The sequence below is a fragment of the Cajanus cajan genome, chromosome 2 (assembly GCF_000230855.2).
Source record: "Cajanus cajan strain Asha chromosome 2, NIPB_CcT2T_4, whole genome shotgun sequence".
NCBI classification, from domain to species: Eukaryota; Viridiplantae; Streptophyta; class Magnoliopsida; order Fabales; family Fabaceae; genus Cajanus; species Cajanus cajan.
The window spans coordinates 55638327-55658342 of record NC_138518.1 but is presented as its reverse complement, the minus strand read 5'-3'; the positions used below and the strand labels follow the sequence as shown (position 1 = coordinate 55658342).

The 20016-nt window shown below is 34.2% G+C and overlaps 1 protein-coding gene across 2 annotated transcripts; it reads left to right on the top strand.

Annotated features, from left to right (window-relative positions):
• Nucleotides 1-11680: 11680 nt before the first annotated feature.
• Nucleotides 11681-18127, top strand: LOC109805059 (uncharacterized). 2 transcript variants are annotated; one of them, XM_029272640.2, is made up of 9 exons: nucleotides 11681-11876; nucleotides 13537-13687; nucleotides 13934-14046; nucleotides 14731-14809; nucleotides 15066-15094; nucleotides 15706-15799; nucleotides 16070-16159; nucleotides 16288-16492; nucleotides 17396-18127. In XM_029272640.2, exons 2-9 carry the CDS (start codon nucleotides 13544-13546, stop codon nucleotides 17695-17697), a joined length of 1056 nt encoding a protein of 351 aa, XP_029128473.1. In that variant the 5' UTR covers nucleotides 11681-11876; nucleotides 13537-13543; the 3' UTR covers nucleotides 17698-18127. The 2 variants fall into 2 exon arrangements, with proteins under 2 accessions (XP_029128473.1, XP_020222598.1); XM_020367009.3 differs by having other exon boundaries at nucleotides 11684-11876; nucleotides 16291-16492.
• Nucleotides 18128-20016: the final 1889 nt, after the last annotated feature.

Here is a 20016-nt window from a genome sequence, read left to right as displayed (position 1 = left end):
AATGAATGGCTCTCCCTATCCTCCTTTTCTTGGAGGAATTTCTGTCATCGACGAGAGGGAATATTTTTGTGAGCCTTTTATGCAGGAGATTACGGATTTTATAGGAACCCCTCCAATTTTCTTTATTGACCGATTATTAAAGGAATTTCGTACAATTTTTATGAAATACCAATTTTAGAGGCATAATCACATGGTCAAGAGAGAAGAGAAATGAATAAATATTTTATTGATATTCACAAGTGTTTTTTACAGAAAGTTATACAGAAGGAATTTCTGAAGAATGGCTGGCCAGGGTAGGCTATATACATTGGGCTTAACAATTATATCTGTAATTGTTGCTCTTTACATTCCCCTAGTTGCTTCGGGTGAGATGCCTGAGCCAGGAGTGTAGATGCTGCAAGACGCTTGCTTCTAGAAAATAATCACTTGAGCCGCCTTTCGATTTTCGATTCAAGTGATCGTTGCTTGCTTTGTTTTTGTATCTTATTCTTTTGCCCCTAATTTTTGCCTAAGACATATCCTAGCGGGGATAAATTCGCCTTTGTTTTGCCTAGTACCCTTGTACTGGCGGGCTTTTTATTTTGCCCTAACTTTTGCCTAGGACGCCCTTTTTGGGTTTTCATCCTAGCGGGCCTATGCAAGCAACGTCTTCAAGCATAGTACTTCTTTACCACGTCAGCGTTGACTGGGTATCGAAGTTCTTTTCCATCCATGTCTGTGAGGATCAGTGCTCCTCCTGAGAAGGCTCGTTTTACCACGTATGGTCCTCCGTGATTTGGGGCACACTTTCCGATTTTGTCCTTTTGAGTTGGTAGCAATTTCTTCATTACCAACTCTCCCTCATGGTAGACTCGAGGGTGGACTTTCTTGTCAAAAGCCTTTTTGATCTTCTTCTGATAGGCTTGACCATGGCATATGGCGTTCAGCCGTTTTTCTTCAATGAGGTTCAACTGGTCATACCGGCTTTGAACCCATTCTGCTTCGGAAAGTTTTGCTTCCATGATTACCCTTAGGGAAGGTATTTCGACTTCGACGGGTAGCACTGCCTCCATCCCATAGACGAGGGAGAATGGAGTAGCTCTTGTAGATGTGCGTACAGAAGTCCTATAACCATGGAAAGCGAAGGGTAACATCTCGTGCCAGTCTTTAAATGAGACAACCATCTTTTGCACTATTTTCTTGATGTTCTTATTGGTTGCCTCGACTGCCCCATTCATCTTTGGCCGATATGGGGAAGAGTTATGGTGTTGGATCTTGAATTCTTGGCACAGTTCTTCCACCATTTTGTTGTTCAGATTAGATCCATTATCAGTGATGATTTATTTCTCCGTGCTTCCACTAGATTATCCTAAAATCTTTTGGGACAAGAGAGAAAAGAAAAGAAAGATATTTTTGTTCTGAAGTTTGTGTTTTAGAGGGGATTTATTTTTCAAAAATGGTTTTTGTAAGAATGGATAGTCAAGGTAGGCTTATGTGTTTAGGCTTTTTTGATTAAACACTTATGAAGTTAAAAAGTCGTGTTGTGATTCGACAACTTGGATAGCTTCCCTTGAACCTTTCTTGAATTCGGCTCGTGGTACCATCATGGATTTCTTTTGTTTTTTTTTTTTGCCTGAAACACCCTTTTGTGGTGTTTTAGCGGACTTTTGTTTTTTGTTTATTTTGCAACCCTAATTTTTGCCTAGGTCACCCTTTCGTGGGATTCCTAGCGGGTTCTTTGCTCTTATTTTTGCGCATCCCCCTTTTTGAGTTTCCTGCCGAGCTTCTTTTATTTTGAAAGATTTCTTTTTACCCATGATGGCACTTGTCAAGGCCAAGGGAAGGTGCTCCAAGTTGTCACACACACTTCCACATAAAAATGATGCGGGTTTATTATTATTAAGATGATTTTAACCTCATTCATGTTTATTCAAACAAGTTTAAAAATAATGTGGTTTAGAATTTTATTATAAGCAAGAAAAGAAGCAATGAGAAAGAATAAAGAATGATTTTATTATAATCATAGCGGAAACATGTGTCCTTATTTCATCACTGATATGGGTTCCGATGTTGACCTTTTTTATCTCTCGGCCTGGCCCCCAAATTCACATTCTCCAATTTCTCTTGATACGGTTGGAGTAGACGAGCTTCTTGATTTAGCAGTCTTTGCAGATCCGGAGAGATGGCCTCCTCATCACTGTCCAACTCAACCCATTCATCCTCAACTTTCGGATCCCGGTCAGAGCGAACAATTACAGACATAATTATTTTATTGGTTCTGTTTAGGTTTAGAATTATTAATGTTAATGAGGAAAGAGAGAAAAGAACAAAAGAGAGAGTGATGTGTGAAAAATGCCTCTTTATTGATATATGTAAAATGTACAAAACCCTTATTTATATGAAAGGTCCTCATGATCTCGGGTACTGATCATGAGTCCCAAAAAGAAAATTAAGGAGGGGCCCTATCGTGGCTTGCCCTTCTCTCTACTCCTGCTTTGGCAGAGGGTTCTTGCTCACGTCGGGCGCTGTCGAATCGAAAGTGACCCACCCAGCATCAATAAGGCTTTGGACCTTGTGTTTGAGAGCTAGGCAGTTCTCTGTTGAATGCCCTGGTGCCCCCGAATGGTATAAACATTTGTCTTGTGGCTTGTACCAATCGGGGTAAGGTGGGTCGATCTTCCTTGGTGGAACATGAGCTAGAAGTTTGGCTTCTACTAGCTTCGGCAGGAGATCGCTATAAGTGGTCGGAAGTTTATCAAACTTCTTCACAGGGGTGAATTGCGATCTTCCCGACTTCGAAGTGGAAGTAGCCGAGGGTATGGTTATAGCATTGACTCCTCCCTCTTTCTTCTTCCCGAAGGCCTTCTTAGCTTCATATGATTGGGAAGGCTTAGCCAGCTTCCCACTTTTAAGTCCTTGTTCCACTCTCTCCTCAATGGTGATGATGTCCGAGAAGAGTGTCGTTGTGTTCCCTATCATTTTATCGTAATAGAGACCAGTCAACGAGTTGATGAATAAGGACACCGTCTCCTTATCCGACAGCGGGGGCTCCATCTGTGCCGCCAACTCCCTCCATCGTTGGGCGTACGCCTTGAAAGATTCATCATTTTTCTTACTCAATGCTTGAAGATCTGACCTATCGGGTGTTAGGTCGATGTTGTATTTATAGCGCTTGAGAAAGGCGTCGGCCAACTGCCTCCATGTATGTACTAGATTTCCATCTAGCTGCATATACCAATTGAGCGCAGTATCGGCTAAACTCTCTTGGAAGCAATGGATCAAGAGCTTTTCATTTGTGGCATATGCAGCCATTTTGCGACAGTACATGGTGAGATGACTCTTAGGGCAAGTCGATCCCACGTACTTTGGGAAATCCGACACTTTAAATTTAGGAGGGAATTGGATGTCCCTCACTAAACACATGTCGGCGGCATCTTTAATATCGAAGTCATGCCCCTCCATAGCTCTTAGCCGATCCTCAAGAGCAAGGAATTGTTCCTTTGAAACCTCGGGCTCTTTAATCATGATCCCCGCCCCAAGGGGTACAGCTCGTGGAGGTTCTTCCTCGTGCTCCTCCTCCTCATGATGATGGGACTCATGGTCACTGTGGTGAGACCCATGTACATTATGATGACGCATGAGTTCCATCATTTGCGCCATTTGTTCTTTGAGCTGTGAGAGCTCGGCTGTAAGCTTCTTATTTTGGTCCTCCAGCGCTTCCATCTTCTTGATTTTCTGCGCGCGTGTGAGGACAGAGAGATGACCAGCCACTTTCTAAAAATGAATATTTAATCTAATTAATTTATGGAATGAATACGCTCTTGACATGAGCTTGATAACCCTCCATTTTTAAGGCGCTGCCTTTTTAAAACAGAGTGTTACTACCCTCCTTGACTTATGATCTCTCCTCAACGGAGAATCTCGATAATTATGGGTCTCTTTTACTCATGTCAAGAGGTATTGGTGAACCTAAAATGCATGGTTTATGAGGATGCATGATGTCTTATTGGTAATGATGCACATGCTCCTCACTTTTATTATATTTTCGCACATGGTCTTTCCTCTCATGTCATGGTTTTTTCATGCATGGGGATTATTCTTTAGACCTTATCACGAGGTTTTATTAATGCACAAACAATTGCACATAAGCATTTACACAAACAATTCACTCATCCACGAACAGTCACGAGCGAATTACGAGGTAGGGGTTTCCTGCAGAAAGGTGCATATTCAAGGTGGTTCTAACTGTTCTCACCGGTCTGAGGCCCCCAAGGTGCCTCCATTATAGGGACCCAATTCCTCTCGTCGTAAGTCGATGGAAAGCTCCAACGCACTGTCGGACTCGAGTTCATGGTTATCACCTTGAGTGATGCTTTCCGACAACGGTCTACGGGCACCTATAGACCCATTCGACAACCGGCCGTACTAACATCCACTCCCTATGGCTTACCACTCATGCCCCCGGGTATAGAGGGAACTGTTGTGTGCAAAGGTTTGTGTGCAATTTATATTTCAAACAATTGCAGAAACTAAACATACAACAGTTATTAAAGCCATATAAATAGAGCATGTTATCATACAAACAAGGGGTAATGAAGTAATTTTAACTATTATTTGTTAAAAATAATCTGTCACTAAATGGGACTGACTCTCGAGGCTTCCCCAGCAGAGTCGCCATCTGTCGCCACCGGCCCGAAACGGGCTTTCGGCATTCGCGATGGATGGTTGGACTCTTTTATTTGTTTAAAAATATGGATTGCTAGAATGACTTATTCTCAAACTGAGACCTTGTCAAACGAGCAATTTTATTAAAAGGCTCACCAATCCATGTTAATCCCAAGCGGGACCCTCCATGGATTAGCGGTTTTCATAAAAAGGAAGGGTTCATGGAGTCGCCACCAATGTTTTACTCAAAACATTGGAAAAAGAAGTTTAAGGCAATCGATTCAAAAATCGACTTCGGCCATGACAACCAGAGTCGGGTAAGGGAGTCGGTTACGCGTGAGGAAGGTGTTAGCACCCCACAGCGCCCCTTTCGGGTTCCCTATGACAGATTATTTCTAAATAATAGTGCGAAATTACTAAATTACCCCTATTTATTCTAAACAATTATAACTTAACTATCTACATGATGACAGTTAAATATACACACAGAAAGCAGTAAAAGGAAGGTCTTAAGAAGAAACCTTTGAAGCGTGCTTTTATATTCAAGTAAAACTAGGAAGCTTTTTGGCGTTCCCTCGCTCTACAAGCCCGCTCGCTCCCTCCTAGAAAATTTTAACTATGGAAATCCGGAGGATTTCCCTTCGACTCAGTTCGAGACTCAAGCAAAAAGCTCAGAACTCGAGAACTTTGTCGGATCAACTCTCCGAGTGATTTCTAGGCAGAGCACTGCTCAAAAAAAACCCAGAATACTCAAGAAGAGGGTTAAAACTCAGTGTAAAAGTGTCCAATGACGTCCAATTGACGTCATATTTATAGGGATGAGGCGCAATACGGCCTCTGGGGGTCAATACGACCCGTATTGAGTTTTTGAACTACAATACGGCCGTATTGAATTCAGTACGGCCGTATTGAAGTTCAAGAAACCTCAATACAGCCGTATTGAGTTCAGTGCGGCCGTATTGAAGTTCAAGAAACCTCAATACAGCCGTATTGAGTTCAGTGCGGCCGTATTGAAGTTCAAGAAACCTCAATACGGCCGTATTGAGTTCAGTGCGGCCGTATTGTAGTTCAAAATGTTCAATACGGCCGTACTGAACTTTTGGGAGGCCGTATTGGGCTTCATTCCCTCCACTTCCTTATTTTGAGCTATTACAAGACCTCTAGACCTACAGAGAATCCTCCTAGGGCCTTCCATGAGTCCTTCTGGCTGACTTTCCTTCAGTCCTCAAGAGTCTTCAAGCTTTATTTCTGACCCGGACAATTTTAGGGGTCTACAGGTGTGGGGTGGATACCATCGCTCCGAGCTGATTCAAGGTTGGCCTGCCGATGATGATGTTATAGGAGGCGTCAGCTTCCACGAGGAGGTATCGAACCATGATCCGCCTTGAGTCCGGGGGTGTCCCAAAAGTTGTTAGTAAGTCCACGCACCCTCGAGTGTGAATGCTTCTTCCTGCAAAACCGACTAGGGGTTCTGTGTGAGGTTGTATGAGAGAGTGGGGGATGTCTAACCTGAGGAACGTTGGTCAATATAGGATGTCGGCCGAGCTCCCTTGGTCGACTAGGGTCTTGTGGACCTCCCAATTAGCTAGTGCTACGGCTATCACCATGGGGTCATCCTGGTTGGGGTAGACCCCGACATAGTCGTCGTCGGTGAAAGTGATCACGGGCAAGTTCCGGTGCGGGACAGGGGTGGCGAAGTGCACGCGGTTGACGTTGCGCAAGTGCTTCTTCCGGGCTGAGCTGTTGGCACCCCCTCCCGCGAAGCCTCCTGCGATCGTATAGACCACTCCCCGAAAGGGAGTTGGCCCTGATTGTTGGTTTTCCACGTCTCGCATTGCTCTGCTGGGGTTGAGTTGAGAACCGGAGGGGAGATCAGAGTGTCGCCACCGAGATTGAGTTGCGGCCAGGTCGGTTTCGTGTTTGGCACGTATGTTTTTCAGATCGGTGGCGTGTTGCTGCCGCATCCGTTCGACCTGGTCGATCAGTCTCCTTAGTGTGGCTTCGTTGTTCATGGTAGTTGAGCAATCTAGGTCGTCTGTTGCGCGTCTGTTATGGCTTCTAGTGAAAACCATAAGAATGACCGATAAGAGCTGGTCTTGATCGGCCCCACGGTGGACGCCAAATGTTCTTACCGGAATTTGGTCGTAGAGATGATCCGTCCAGTAAGATCGGTGAGCCTCCTTTGTTGATACGTTAATGCTCCAAGATGGGGTTGGTACCTGCAAAAGAGACTCCGATGCTAAAGTTAGGGTTTGTATGAGTATGGGTCTCGTATGAATAGTGCACGTACCTTGGTGTGAATTAGGGTTGTTTTGGGCTATGGGCCTAAGATAAGATATGATGAGATTAGATAATGTATCTCGCCTGGGGCGAGATCCCTTTAGATCAGTCACAATCTTCTCGGATACCGGGCTGACGTCACATAATGCGTGTCCGAGGTCATGTCGCGTTGAGGTACCGAGCTCGCAGCTCGGTTTCATAATACGGATAGTACACTATCAATTTAACAAGTAAAGTTTTAAATTAAATTAAACATTATTAAGTTTCGACTAATCACTAAATAGATAATGGTATTCGATTTGAAGATCGCCAATATGGCATTAATTATCTACTCGGAAAATTTAGGAGTGACATCTTTTACCATTTTGCAAGCATATAAAATTAAAAAATCAAATCAATTTAATTAAGGACATAAAAAGTAATTAATATTAAAAGTCCAAATTAGACATTTTAGAAGTGAGCTAATTTGACCCACTCGCGACTCAATACCTATTAAGGTGTCTTAAAATTTTCAAGTCAATAAATCCAACCCTAATAGATACCCTAAATTGGTTTCTTTAGAGAGTGAAAGGCGAGTTGTTTTTTTTTTTTTTTCTTCTTGCTTGGAGCCTCCTAGTATTGTTGAATTTTCACCTTTTCCCACCAAAACACAACTGCTCTTCTATATCTTATGTGCTCAATCACCATTAATTTCCCTTTTCCTTCTTGCCTCTTGCTATTCTCTAAGGTTAGGGAGGAGACATTTTTATTTTCATGGAGCCTTTGTGTTGATTTTTCATTGTTCTTGCGTGTTCTTGAACTCTTTGCTACTATATCTCATTTTTGGGTAGAGATACTCTCTTTATATTTAAATTTCTGTATTGCTGCCTTTGTTTATTTTAATGGTTTGAAATTATTTTTAAATGATTAAAAAAGGTCTTGTGAATTGAATGACTTAGGAATACATCTATGTACCCTTAAAAGTTCAAAACCATGAAGATGGATGCTAAAAGAAATTCTTCAAGCCATTTTACCGCACTTATTTTAAGGATGTTCAATAGTGCTTATAATTTGAAAATAGGTGTCATAAACGCTCTTTTATGACTTTTAAAGTTTGGAACTTACTGGAGTTCGTTTAGTTGGAAAAGTTACTCAATTTTTTAATGAATTATTTGATTTTTGAAGTTTGAAATATGGAGGCTGTAGAAATAGCTTTTATGAAGCTTAAAATGATATCTAATGGTGAAAATGTTTACTAATGTCAGATAATATATAATATGTTCATTCAATTACCATTTTAAAATCAGAACTTTATATGTTTACTTTTGGGTATTCTATTTTCAAAAGGTTAAAAAATATGCAAATTTTTAATAAAAACAGTATGCTTCAATGTTCACGTTATTTGACTTTTCATTTTTTAGAGGATAAAAAGCTTAAAGAAACATATGGATCGTCATGTTCTCATATTTAGATTGTTTTAGGAGATCAATATTATAAATCTTTTTTTTTTAATTTCACTATCCCAAAAATGTTTTAATAAAATATAATAGTAAAATAAGGCATGTAATGACAAATCTTGCATGTAAGGTAAAACAAGATAAATAGGCATAAAATTGCCTTCACAAGTTTTCAAATGAAAATCTATAAGTTAGATATAATAAACTAAAGGAAATTATAATTAATTCATTCAGTTCTGATGACACACTAATTAGAGCAATCTCATCAAAATATAAGGCCAAAGTCTAAGTTTCGTCTATCTCAAACTCAAACCTATCTACCTAATTTGCATCTGAAAGTAATGTTCATCCCAAATAAGAACAACAAAACAAAGAGGAGTGACAATACATCTCACACATATGTAGGCATATACAAAAAATATAGATAGTATTTAAACAACCAACACATATTGCATATTAAATGCAAATCAATCACAATTCAAGCTCAAGCTCATACCTCCACATCATAAGAAACATATGATTCATGAGGAATCACACTCTTAATTCTATATGCATGTGGTACCAATCACATTTCACATAAGGTGCACACGTATGATGTAGTATAAGGGGACATGGAAAAGAAAAATGGTCAACACGCAATGGGAACCTAACATGTAGTCCATTTTTGCTAGAATGAAATCAATCAAAAGTCAGTCAGGGTATCATAGTTGCGGATGGCCACCTACCATTCCACATTAGAGGTTTCCTATGATAACATCCCCAAGGCCAAGGTAGAAGACCATGGAAATCCTCCCATAAAGACTCATAGTCCACCTCCAAACAAACTATGCCTGAATGCATGGACACTCAAGCACATCACCCAACCACACAAAAATGCACATTGTGCCTATCACATCATAACACTTCATCACATTGCTAAACAAGCCTAGACTTTATTCCTACTAGACCTCTATGTTTGGACTTCTCAAATGACTAACTCATCTTGGATTTCTTATTGCTAAGCCACTATCTGAGCTAACTCATATCACACATCAACATTTCATATCACATCACAAATAATCATCTCATATCACATCACACATAAACATCTCATATCTATCACACATAATCATCGCATATCACATTTCACATAAAATACCATATCGCATAATGCCTAACATATCATATCATGCACACCACATAGAAACATCTCATATGCAATACATACACAAAGTCATAAGCACAAGTTTTCACAAACATAGTTTCACATCTTCATCATAACCCGCTCATGATTCATTCACAAATGCTCCCTCTCACAATTTTTATTTCTTAACTATTGATATAAGTATATCAAACCATTCACAAGATTAAAAATTTAAAGGATAAAACAACTCACTGTTACAAATTACAAATGATTTTTTTTTCTTATATTAAGCTTTTATGACCTTGTGTGACCTAAACATAATATCTAAAGTTATACCTAAACTATCAAGTTGATCTTAATTTCATTAGAAAGCTATGATAATTATCTACAACTTCTATGTGCACCTTAAGTGTTTGCTTTACCATCTATTATACTTAAAAATTACAAAAGCATAACATTTAAGTTTAAATTTGATAGCTCAACCTCTTTTTACTAATTCAATCATATCTTTTGAATTTTAGATCTCTTTTTTTTTAGTGATTCTAACGACATTAGAAAGCTAATATCCAAGGGTATAATTCTTATGAAGATCACAATTCTAATTATTTCATTATCATGCCCAAAGAGGCATATTCCGCACCTAGCACCAAGAGACTTACATAAAAATAGCATCAAATGGTGCCAAGGGAACATAGAGCACTTATGAATCCATCTCCAGTGTGATTGACATTTGCACTTACTAAAAAATGCTATATAGGGTCCTACAACCCATCCAAACCACTTTTAAACACTTATAATTCCAATTCAATCAGTAAAAATACTCCCAATTCACTCTAGAACACTTATATATTTTCAATTTATGCTTAAAAACTCAAATCATATAAATCCCCAATTCACTATGATGAACTCCAAACCCCAAACAACCAAACCCATGATAGAGCACAATCCAATATATTTCTCAACAAATTCGCAATAGAAAACATTCATACACATAACAATGAATCAATAATATACATAATTCCATCAAACACAATTCAACAAGAACTTGAAGAGGCCCTGGGGTCTCCTCACTATCGATACTCCTCATATAAGCCCACATGGAGAGACAATTTTACTCCCCTTCTTTATTTTCATCCATCTATAATTTTGGGCATCTATTTTAAAATAGAAACATTTAGTTCCTTAATCTTAAAAATACGAAATTTTGATTCTCTCTTCAAATTGATATTTGTTAACCATTAAATTACAATATTGACTCATACTTAAATGATAAGACATTTAAAAACATGATATTTGGAGTTAAAAAAATACTATAAAATATTTAAATAATATGTATTAAAAAAATAAATTTAAACGAATATCTTTTGTAAGTTATTTTTTTTAACTTTTTATTCTTAAATATTATGTCATTAAATATTATGTAATTTAAGCGGTGACATATCATTAAACAATATTAAAATTTAATAATTAATGAAGATCAAATTAATGATAGAATTACAATTTTATATTTTTAAAATTAGAAAGATTAAATATTTTTATTAAAATAGGAAAATCAAAATTACATATTAACAAAAAAATAGAGAGACAAAAAATATAATTTAGCTAAAATATATTTATGATGTAATTCTCTTAACTTGTTGAGATGCATGATATAAAAATATTTTCGTTGTGCATGTTGACATTACCAAAGTTTATTTTCATAATGTATTTTGATAAGATATAAATAAATAAAAAATATTTTTGACGTGCCAGGAAACCCAAAAAAAACTTTTTTAATATTAACCGAATTTAAGTTACGATTTTAATAATAATTAAATTATCTTGTAAAAAAATAGTATTTTAATTAATTAATATTTTAATATATAAATTATCAACAATTTATATATAATTATTTAATTACAACTAAATAACAACTTGTATCATAATTATTTTATTTATTATTAAAATGAGTAACTTGTATCATAATAAATTAAACTGCTAGTAACATGCATCGTAGTAAAATCAATTTCAATATTGTACCCAAAAAATTTCAATAAAAAATATTGTTTGATTTTATTTGATTACTATTGATAAAAATAATTATATAATAATTATTTTGATTAATGTTAAAATATTAGTCAGACCAGGTTACATATTTTCCTTATTTGAAAAAAAAAGGTCCAAAACGACGTCACTTTGATTTAAGAATTTTGTTTTTAAAAAATGAACGTGGCAATGAAGTGAATCTCGCGTCCACATCTGTCGAACAGCCTCCGCCGCACTCCGCTCCGCACCAACAGCCCGCCGCCGTTTGCGGCGTCGTACAACCGCAAGCACCTCCGCACTCCCGTCGCGCAAGGTGCTCCGCAGTCTGTTAGCAGCCCTCTGCCTCTGTTCGCGTCTCAGCACAACAGGTTACTGATTTGATTTTACGTTTTCACTAATTCGGTTTATTGTTCTGTGATTTCTGTTGTAAACTATAAATGTGTAGTTGTAGGTTGTTGTAATTTGTGAAGTTGTAGGTTCATGTTGATTTAATTTCTGATATTAACAATCTGAATTTGAAAAAATGTTGATTTATTTTCCGATAATTTATAATTTGCTCTGTTCTTGTGCCGTGATGGTTCTAGTTTCACGTTTCAGAATTGCCACAATGCTATATAGATTTAGAATTACTTAACTGAATTCTTTGAATGATATGAATTTTCAGAAATTTTAATAGAGCGATTCAATTAGTGTCTTGGTCCAAAGTTTAAAACATTGATTTTATCCTCTGCAATGTACAATATAAATGTTCATTTTATATAACTAAAAGTTATAATAAAATAAATATTTTTAAATATATAAATTATATTATAATTAAAATTCATAATAACTAAATATTTTTTAATATATAAATTATATTTTAAATTTATGATGAATATTTTATATTGTGATTTTATGTTATTTTTAATTATTAATAATTTTTAAAATTTTTTGAAATTCAATTTAAAAATAAAGGTGAAAAAGATAAATTAAAAGAGATAAGGTAAAGAAAAGCCTCTAATAAGAACTTTTTCATTAAATGATAGCTCCTATAGATTAGAATTCATATTGATTTAAATTTTGAATTTAATTGCAAAGTGTGATTAAAAAAAAAAAGGCCCCATGTTTTCATAGAGATAAAATCAGTAACCAATTCTAATCTAACAAATAGAAAGTGATAAACTAGAAAAGAAATACCAGCAATATAGTTTTTAACACATTTTGTATTATTGGCTGAAATTTATTGAAAATTACAAATTTTTGTAAGTCAGATTATATATTTAATGAATCTCTTTCCTAATTTTGTAGTTTTTAATAAATTTTTATCTTTAGTATATAATATGTTAGAGTCTATTGGAAGCACTATTGTGAGTTTTCGTTGACAAATACTTTTCCTTCCTATTTAATATATTTTTGTTGAGTTAGAACTTAACGTGTCCCTTTCATTGAGAAACTCATATGAAGCCAGTTGATATAAAAGTAAAAAAGTAGTTTTTAAGAATTTCTTGAACAACCTTAGTATCTGTCTAGTTGTAAAGGGTAATTCTTAAAAGTTTTTTATTTTAGATTAAATTTATATTTTAGTTAGTGTTTTCATTTATATTTTACTCTCTCTTTCAGCCAACTAAACCAATGGAGTTTTATTTTTATTTCATTTCTTCTCTCCATCCAAATAACATATTGTGTCTATGTCTACTTTATTTCTTCTATTTTTATCATTCATTTTTTCTTTCTTTCTTTTCACTTCTAATCTAAACTTAGGAGTGTGCACGACCTGTCGCATCCTACTAACTCAACCCAACTCGATGCTGATTTTGTTAAGTTTGATTTAGAAATTATAGCTGATATATTTTCAGGACGAATTTAAGATATAATTCATGTCATACCAGCTCGATTTGGTTGCCTTGTGTACCAATTATTAACACTGTTTTAAGTTCTTTCCTATTTCCTCTCTGTATTAGTTAAAATGTATAATTTCTTTTTCCAGTTAACTTGGATGTTTGGATCACTAATGGATGATTCTTGTTTATTGCTTGTATTAAATTGCAGGGACTTGATGGGTACCGAATTTGAAACAATTGAGGCAAGATTAACATCTATGCTTGCCCAGCTTCAATCTGAGGGTGGCATCCTATACAGAATGGTATACAAGAATAAGAACCAGCACCGACGCTGCTCCTATTTCCAGCGTCTTTTGAAGGTTCACTACTAAATGTTATACATTATAGTTTTTCCCGGTCAGCATTCAATATGAAATTGCAAATTGTTTGACAATTTCATGAAAGCTTTTTTTTTTTTTTTCCTCTCTGAAATGTACAGAATTTTAAAGTGATTGCATTTTCATGGAAAGTTGAATGGAACATGTGTATTTACATTTGAGATTTCATGTATGTAATGGGTATTTATGTCCTTTTGGGTTTTATTTGTGCTGCATTGTAATTTGTAGGTGAGGAGGGATTTAAGACTTCTGCAATTGGCAAACTTGGAGGAGCTTGTAACATCATGTTTCCATGTCATTAAAGGAGATAGACCAAAACAGAAGGTTCATCTTTTAGAGAGGTAGGCTTATCTTATTCAATATGTACAAAGAATGAAAGAATTACTTCAACTATAAAGTTATGGTAACTGACTAAGTAATATGATGAATGTTTAAAATCTGTTGTGTTTATCGTGCTGATATTTCAAGTAGTTCCTCTTTTACCACTGTTTCAAGATTAGTGCCAGTATTCATTAAAGATAGGTTTCTGGGAGGTGGGGGACTAGTATGCCTCAGGTGCTTTGCACTGACATGGGGATTTTTTTTTTCTTTCATTATGTTGAATTTTCTTTACCTTTTCCTTTTCCTTGCGTGTAGTATGTTCAAGGCAAAGAGAAAGGAAATGGAAAACTTTGAAATTCCTATTTTACAAGATTTCATGAAAATGGGAAATGACAATTTTTAATGTTCATTTGAAGAGATGTAATACTGGTAGAAACCATTATTAAGATATACTGTTGTGCACTTATGGTTAAAGAATGTGGGAATCTGGATGTGGCAACATTATTATGCAAAAAATAATTACAATCCTGTGAGAGATGACTTACTCTCTCTTGTTTAACTGAATATCTTATGGTCATACTTCATTTTTTGAGTTTATTTTTGGATTTTGAAATATTCTCATAGTGAAATTTCCCTTCAGCATATGATAATATTATAAGTACTGTATTGATGATGATAGCATTCTACTTACCTTTTCTTTACAGCTTAAAAAGGAGAAAATGTGATGGTGAAAAGCATAATTTTATGGAGCGCCTGTTAGGAGCTGCACGTTTACTAGCTGAGGTGAAATTGCAGATAAATATTATTGTTGCTCTAATTGTTTTTCTTACTTTGTACATTAAGATCAGCATGTTTATATCTGGTAGCTCAGCTGTCCTCTTTCCTTGTATAAATATTACTATAATGACGATTTCACACAAATTGCTTGATTCTAATGGAAATCATTTTCCCTATGCATCATAATAGATCTAACATTGGATTGTTTATTTTTATGGAACCTATTCTCCTATTTCAATTTGTGTTTTGTTTTATTATGCAGATGGTTGAACCAATATTGAAGGCTGCTTCGTATCCTTCTGCTATATTAGTATCATCTGATTTGTATTTTAATGCTTTCCTCATTTATTCAACATGCTCATAGTTTACTTAATTGGCCATACTCTGGTCATGACATTAGGCATATAATTTTTTTCTCTTATTTCATACGATGGGTACATAATAACTTAATACTGGAGTTTATTTTTTGTGTTCTATCCTTTTGTTTACTCATTTATGTTGATACTTTTCCCTTTGCATGTCTGCTGATTGATATAGATCTTAATTGAAACATGGACTTCTTAGTTCATACTTGCCAATGTTGATGTCATCTTCTCCCCTTCCCTTCATTCAATTCTAGATTATGTTGATTTTGAAGTTCTACATTTCTGAAAGCTGTTTTTAGAATTAAGATTATGATTGTTTATGGTTATCTAATGTGATACTTTGGTCTGTTATTTTATCCATGAATCATCATTTTTTTTTCTACTTTGGAGGTGCAGAATGCTCAAAACGTTGAAATCTTTTATCATCATTAATGCCAGTAGTGCCATTGGTCTTTACTCTTTAGTATTCTTCTTGAACATTTTATGATAATCTGTTAAAATTGCAACATAGAAATTCTTTCCTTGACTATTTAACAGTGAGATATCTGTATTATTTGCTCAATCTTTTTTTATGGGATTTTCTCTGACAATAATGGCTCTGCTTGCACGTCTTCGAGTTTTGGTTCAACAAGTAAGTTTCCCAAATCCCAAATCCCAAATTCATGTATCTTATTTAATCTTGATTGTATCGTTTTTAAGTTGGTATTTATATAATGTGGAACACTATTGCAGAGGTTATTTTTAAATTAGATGGAAACTAAAATCTAAAAAGTGATATTATTAGATTAGCATTAGATACTGTAAAAAATGTAGATTATTCCTCTCTGTGATCATGAATTGATCTTATAGCTCTATTGATTTAGTTAATTCAAATTTCAAACTTCTTTTCCTCCTTGTGCAGATATTACTTGATGTTGTTTCATTGTTCAACATGGTTTCTCCCCTCTCTATAACAAAGCAATCAATAAAAATAAATCATAATGGAATTGAGGTTAGTTTGTACCACCAAATTTTCTGTATTTATATATTTATGCATGGACACATGGATATGAATCTAAAATGATATTCTACTCACTAATATATTCTCTCTTCCTTTTTGATATTTATATACTATTGAAGCAGGTTTTTAGAGATTTCTACCCTGTCAGTGATGATTTTGTTACATTAGAGTGTGTTTGGAAATCAGACAAGTTTATATTACTTGAGACGAAGCATAAAAAGAAGAATGAAAGTCAAGTTGAGGACTCTGGTGGAAATGTCACTATCCAAACATCCGATGTTAATTATACTAGTATTGAATCTTTGCTTGGGGTTAAGAACCATGGTTTGTTTGTTTCTACTGTTCCATATTCTCCAAGTCGTCTTTATTTTACTATTTTATTGTGTTGGGTAGTTCAACTTATGGCAACTTTACTGCTTTATAACAAATATCCTTCGACTTCTGGTGCTTGAAACAATTGTCTTTTTCATATTGCTATATTGTGGACTCAACAATTTTATATTAGCAAGTACTGAACTTGATCACATGTTAATATGATTTGTATTCAATAACTTCTCTTGTTCTGTTAAGTACAATTGGGAGTCGATATTCTGTTCTATTTGTTATTACTATGACCATTGAATCTCAAACATGTAAATGCTATTAAATGAAACAGAAAACTAATTAGTTTGATTGAATTAATCTTGTCATCCCAAAAGAACATTGGCAGAAATTATAAAGGATCTTATGGCGAATAGTATTCTTGATAATTTAGTTTTTAACCAAACCCAATGACATTACTTGATCCATGTCACCGACCTCACCTGGTGGGATAAGACTCTTGTTGTTGAATTGATCTTGTCATACTTGCTTTGTAGCTTGTGGATACAAGCATAAAATTGATTTTGAGAACTTTTCTATTTAAAATAAAGAGCTTTTTCTAGTAGAAAAGCTCTCAAAAACACTTATAGTTTGTATCCAAACAGACTTTTGTTATACTTTGGTTTGTAGAGTTCTTTTGATTAGGTTAAAAATTGATTTCTCAACAGTTGCAGTTTTTGCATGAAATTGAATGCAAACCACGTCAATAAATTCTTTTCGGGCTTTGGCCTTGTTGCTTTGTAAAAAATAAAAGAATTACTTTTCTCTCACCTTTATCAGTGACATCACGATTTTATATGCAAAGTTAAATTATAATTTGTTGGTGCTATTAGTTTTAACCAAGGCTCTTTAAATTGTCTTGTGTAGATGATCAGCTTGTTCCAGAGAGAGTAGAAGCTGACGGTGTTGCCCAAGAAAATCCCTCTCATATCGATGATACGAATACTGAGTTGTTGACTGGCTCATCACAAATTGAAAATAAGGAGACTATACATAATGAGGAAGGAAAAAATCAAGGTACCACAAAAGCCTCCATCAACGAATCTTCACCAGATGTTGGTTTGCATGCATCATCAAAGTCTTCAACCAATGACAAACTTCATTCTTGTTCGAAGAAGGTGGCATTTGTCTCGATCAAAAATCTTGCATTAACACGACACAAATCTTAGTGTCTGTTTGGTTGCAAGTAAACAACAACACTTGATCCATGTCTGGGCTGAAGCAATAATTTATAGCTTCTACATATTTGTTGATAGTTGACATGAAAATTTTGCCAAAACTTTAGTCACGAACGTGTCTCCAAACACACGGTACTAATTAATGTTAAGACATTCAACTTCGTGGGAAATTGAAGTGACCATACAAAGGATGACATGGGGAATTTCGATTGTAAATACAAATGTCCAAACACTTGCTAGTTGTTAGTTTATTTCCTGATGTAAATGCAAAGGAAAATTTCGAACATGACTAGGTATTTTTATTGTTTTGATTTCTTAGCTGGTCTCTTGGATTTTTCAGCAAGTATTTATAGAAAACTCTTGAATGTGTTTGGGTCCATAAGTATGAATTATATTTAAACATGCATGATGTTGACTTGTACTCTTCCTGGACTTATATATGAGCAAAATGCTTAAATTTTTGTTTCAAATATAAATACATTTTAAACAATTCATATGCTCTTTATAAAAAAAAATACTCTTAAAGGTAATAAATAAGAACATTGTCTACGATAAATGTGATTGAGAATATTTTAGCATAATGTATATTTTATATGAAATTATGAAAATTAAATGCATACAACTATCTTCTTTAATGTGAAGTTATTTTTTTTTCTTATATGTTCCGAGGGAGTACCTTTTAAAATGAACTGCCACTTAACAGGAGGAAAACTTGGTTTTGGACCTTTTGGGTTCAATCTTTACTTAAATATATTTATTATTAAGTAAATAACTTTATTAATTTATTAATTGCCACATATTTTTTACGAAATATATTTATATTTAGAGTAACTAAACCTTAGATTTTAGAAGGAAAAAATATTAAATATATATTTTTATAATAAATAACAAATATAGTGCTATTCTAAAAAACTAAGGAAATAAAATACTTTTTTTTAAGAAAATGAATGTTAATTAAATAACCTATAACTATAATTTCTTATAAATAATAAAATACTATTTTAAAAACTTAAATTGATATCTAAAATAGTTGTTTTTTAGAATTTAAAAATAAATAATATAGAATATATTAATATTATGTGTAAAAAAAAATGACAGTGTGCTAGACTTCTGGGGAAACGATAATGACTTCCATGAGAAGTCAAACACTTTCTTTTGGGAATGGACCTTCTAATATGAAATTTTCACTTCAATTATTTTGTGTAAAAATTTCTACCAGTAAATTTTATATTTTTTTATAATTTATTTTTTTCTATTTTTTAATTAAAGGTTGGGATTTCACTACTAAGATATGTCAATTGAGAAGATCAACGCTCCGCTTAATAGACAAGAAAAGTTAGATGCTAAAACAAAAAGGTGTCTTGATGATAGTTTGGTTTGAACTGTAAATGGAGAAAGAAGAAGAAAATTGAGAACATGGACCCTTGTTTGGTACGTGAGACATAGCATAGAAATAGAGTAAAAGGGTGTAAAATGGGTGAAAAATAGTTTAGTTGAGTGGGAAAGTGTCACCTCAAAATAAAAAGTGTTGACAAACATTTTTTATTTTCACACTAAGATATGTGAAAATAGTGTAAAGATGTCAAAATATTTTGTGATAACTTTTTATTGATATTTAAAACTCTAAATCTTTATTTGAATAAAAGAAGAAAATAAAAAAATATATATATTTCTTTCTATATTTTTTTCTATTCTATTTCTCGTATTTATTTTGCCTCTAGTCCTCTACTAATCACACCCTAAATTCTTTCAAGGGGGAAAGTGGTCGCGAGAGAAAGTTATAAGTAAGGATTTTTTTGACAGCAGTGAAAATAATATTTTCATTTTATGTGTTATTTTATTTTTTTCTTAAAATACAGTATAAAAAAATGTTTGTTTTTCTCTCTTACTATTTTCTATATCATTTTAAATTATTTTTTAAAATTTTATATGTTTATAATTAAAACTAAAAGCACATGTAAAAACATTTTCTTAAATTCGGCTCCACCTATTAGTCACATATGGGTCTTAATTATCAGTAATGTTTCATGTCACCAAATCTTAATATGTGAACTACAAGGACTATGGTGGGGACTAAAATAATAGACTTGTCATACAGGTTTAGATATCGTTTTAGAATTTTGTTATTTACACTAAATCCTATTTATTATTTTATTAAATAAATCTTTCTCCTTTTTTCCCTCCTTTTTAATAAGTTTTTTAATTATACTATTCATCAACTTCATCAATAATTATATAATTTTCATCAAAAAATTTAACTGATTATTTTTATCGGGATCTTCTCTTTTAATTATATTTTTTTCACACACA